The following is a 3,191-nucleotide window of genomic DNA, read 5'->3' as shown; positions in this document are numbered from 1 at the left end:
AGGAGAGGTATATAGGAATGAGTTATTACCCAATTTCAAAGATTTATTCTCTTATTTGTATTCCTATTCCTATAATCCAAACATTAACAATGACAATCAATGATTTCCATTCCCCACTCCCCACTCCTATTCCCTTAAACCAAACGCCCCCTTAATATTCATATTATGACAATTATAATTTCATAAATGTTACAATTCAAATTTATCTTATTTAAGAATATTTACATAGTAACAACATCGAAACTATTAACTATAACTATAGTAACCCTTACAACATTTATAACAATGCTGATTTCGTAGTATAAATGTTGATTTTGTAACTATTACCATATTTATTCAGCTCATATAATTGATCGACCAATTCAAAATTTATAGAAAATAATAATATATTTAAAGATAATTATGTTAATTATAAAAAAGAGATGGGATCTGATCCTTTAATAATAATAATAATAATAATAATAATAATAATAATAATAATACCTTCTTTTAATTTTTTATTCATATTTTTAATTATGTATTTTTAGTCTTATTTTGTATCATTTTTACTATAACATTATAGCATAACAAAAAATTGCCTATTTAAATTTATAAAATTAATTATATCTATAATTCATTAATAAATTCATTATCCAACCAATGAACACTAGACGAAACAGATGGCGCTTCATCCCCAACTACAAGCCCGTCCCTCCCAGCCCCGGCAGAGATCCCCACCCTCGAGTCTCCGACCATGCCTCACCACTTCTGGGAACTAACGCTCCGCCATTAAGGAGCCTAGATGACAATCTATAGATCCGGCAGGGGAGGGAAAGAACGCACACGCAGGGATCAGGCTTCTTTAATTACAGTGCATTTAATCGCCAACTGACTGTCTGTAAATTAATTAGCTAGGGATTCAGTTTTAAACGTAAATGGATTGTGGGAAACAGCGACAGGACATGAATCAGAAGCCATGGCTTCGTCCCAGGTTCGCCGTCGCCTACAATCCCACAGCGGCATTTTATCAAACATATGGTGACAGGCATTAAAGTACTAGCAAGAACGTGCGAATTGACTGTATTTTCCATGGCAAAAGCTGGGAACAAGAAGGGATTCATGACGGGAGGGAACGCTTGATTCTGTTTCCCCCTCGACAAAACATGATCGGAGTAACGGAACACATTCTACGGTTGCTACCGGGCGATCTCAGCTTGGAGAGTGGAGTTGAGTCCCACTTGCTCCTGCTGCCAGCTGAGCTCGGAAACCACGGCGTCGTCGACGGGGGCGAATTGCTCGAGCTCTCGGACGAGATCTTTGGCATTGGGGGCGGAAACGAAGAGGTGGCGCTGGAAAGGCTGGATGAAGCCGTCCTCCACGGCCTTGTCGATAAAGGCGAGCAGAGAGTCGTAGTAGCCGTCCACGTTGAGCAAGCCAACCTTCGATCAAGATTTAACATTGAGCATGTAATTGAGCTTCAGAGAAGTAATTCAAGGTGGGGGAAATGGAGAGAGAGAATACGGGCTTCCGGTGGATGCCGAGCTGAGCGAAGGAGATGGTCTCGAGCAGCTCCTCGAGCGTTCCGTAGCCGCCTGGAGATTGGAAATAAGAAGGTGATGATGAGGTCAGAAGTCAATTATTGGCAGGGGAAGGGAATTGGCCGACCAGGGAGTGCGATGAAGGCGTCAGAGTGACGGGCCATTTCGGCCTTGCGCTGGTGCATGCTCGCCACCGACATCACCTCCCCGAACCTCTGCTCTCCGGTCAACTATCCACAAAAACAGACATTGAAACCATGCAGGAATGGAAGCAAGATTCGATTTTGAGACTACCTCTTTGCGCATCAGGGTCCGCGGAATGATCCTGGACGAGAAAGGAACGAATTTTAGGGAAGCGATTAAGGATTCAAACCGAAGGGAATTGAAGAACACTGCTGTGTGCTTGCTGACCCGATGACATGGCCGCCGCCGGAGTGAACAGCTTCGGCGACCAACCCCATGAGGCCCACACTGCCTCCGCCGTACACCAGATCCACCTTCCTCGCTACCTGATCGGAGAAAAACGCATCAAAGACGGAACTAATTGCATGGTGAACTGATTGAATAGATATCGAATCACCAGTTCCTTGCCGAGCTCGACGGCGGCGTGCTGGTACGAGCTCCGCTTTCCCGGGCTGCTGCCGCAGAAGACACACACTCTCTTGAACCTCGATTCCGCCACCGTTACCTCTTCCATCTTGTTCTTATTCTGCCGCCGCCGCTGCTACTTCTCGCAGTGCCTTGGATGAGACGGCGAACAAGCTGCGTATATATAGCACACGACTCGATCGACGATGCTCATTTAATCTGATTTTATCACTACGGAAGAAGAAGAGGTGTTGCTTCCTGCTACGTAAATGCAATGTCACCCTCTCGCGTACTTTCCGCCCCTTCGAAAAGCCAAAAAGAAAACAGAGGAGCGCACAAGGCGATCATGATCTTCTAGGTCGCCCACACGTGTAGACCATCAGCATCCCTTGGAAACTCGCACAACACACTGTTCGACCTCTACACGCCTACGAATTTCTCCTGTTTATGCCTCTCTTTCCTCTGCTGCCATTAACTCTCGTACTACGCGGCAGAGAGGCCTTGAAACAGAGCAGAGGAAGCATAGAGAGAGAGGTCGAGTCGTAGAGAGAGGGGGAGGGAAGACTGGATGATTACTGGAATTAGAGGGGAGAGGAAGATTAAGAGGGCAATGAGGAATCATTCATTTGCCTCATTGTCGCAGAGAGATTGGATGGAGGCGTGGAATGGGTGCCTCTGTGACTGTGCCGCTGCCTGCATGATATCGAATCCTGGTCGCGAGCAATTTTAATGGCGGAGGCGAGACGAGTGCCGTCTGGTCATTGCAGATCTTCCTTACTTCTTGCGGAAGACCGAATCATGGTGGGATTCTCCCTCGGTTTCCAGGCTCCTCTGGAAGATCCTCCATCTGTTCGAATTAATGTCTCAAAGATGAGACTTAATTGTGATTAATAGAGATTAAGCTTCGGGTTATGAGAAGCTAGTAGCACGGAAGGGTCGGTACGGTTGATTGCATACGCATTCCGGAGGGAGTGACGTCAGGATACTGGCCGTCGATGGGACGAGCTATCATTACGGAAGGTGTCGGTACGACGCGTGGCGCACGCCTGCATGCGCCTTCGGCCTTGCCATTTCGGCCTCTGTCAC

At 46.1% G+C, this 3,191-nt stretch overlaps 1 protein-coding gene across 1 annotated transcript; it reads right to left on the bottom strand.

Moving 5' to 3' along the window:
* Nucleotides 1-1,033: 1,033 nt before the first annotated feature.
* Nucleotides 1,034-2,401, bottom strand: LOC122031945 (cytokinin riboside 5'-monophosphate phosphoribohydrolase LOG1-like). Its single transcript, XM_042591179.1, has 6 exons — nt 2,098-2,401; nt 1,929-2,026; nt 1,812-1,842; nt 1,645-1,747; nt 1,501-1,571; nt 1,034-1,418 (listed from the first exon to the last, which is right to left on the bottom strand). Exons 1-6 carry the CDS (start codon nt 2,212-2,214, stop codon nt 1,176-1,178), a joined length of 663 nt encoding a protein of 220 aa, XP_042447113.1. The 5' UTR covers nt 2,215-2,401; the 3' UTR covers nt 1,034-1,175.
* Between the last annotated feature and the right edge of the window lie 790 nt (nt 2,402-3,191).

This window comes from Zingiber officinale, chromosome 11A (genome assembly GCF_018446385.1).
Source record: "Zingiber officinale cultivar Zhangliang chromosome 11A, Zo_v1.1, whole genome shotgun sequence".
Taxonomy (NCBI): Eukaryota; Viridiplantae; Streptophyta; class Magnoliopsida; order Zingiberales; family Zingiberaceae; genus Zingiber; species Zingiber officinale.
The sequence above is the reverse complement of the archived record's forward strand: the minus strand, read 5'-3'. Positions and strand labels throughout refer to the sequence as shown.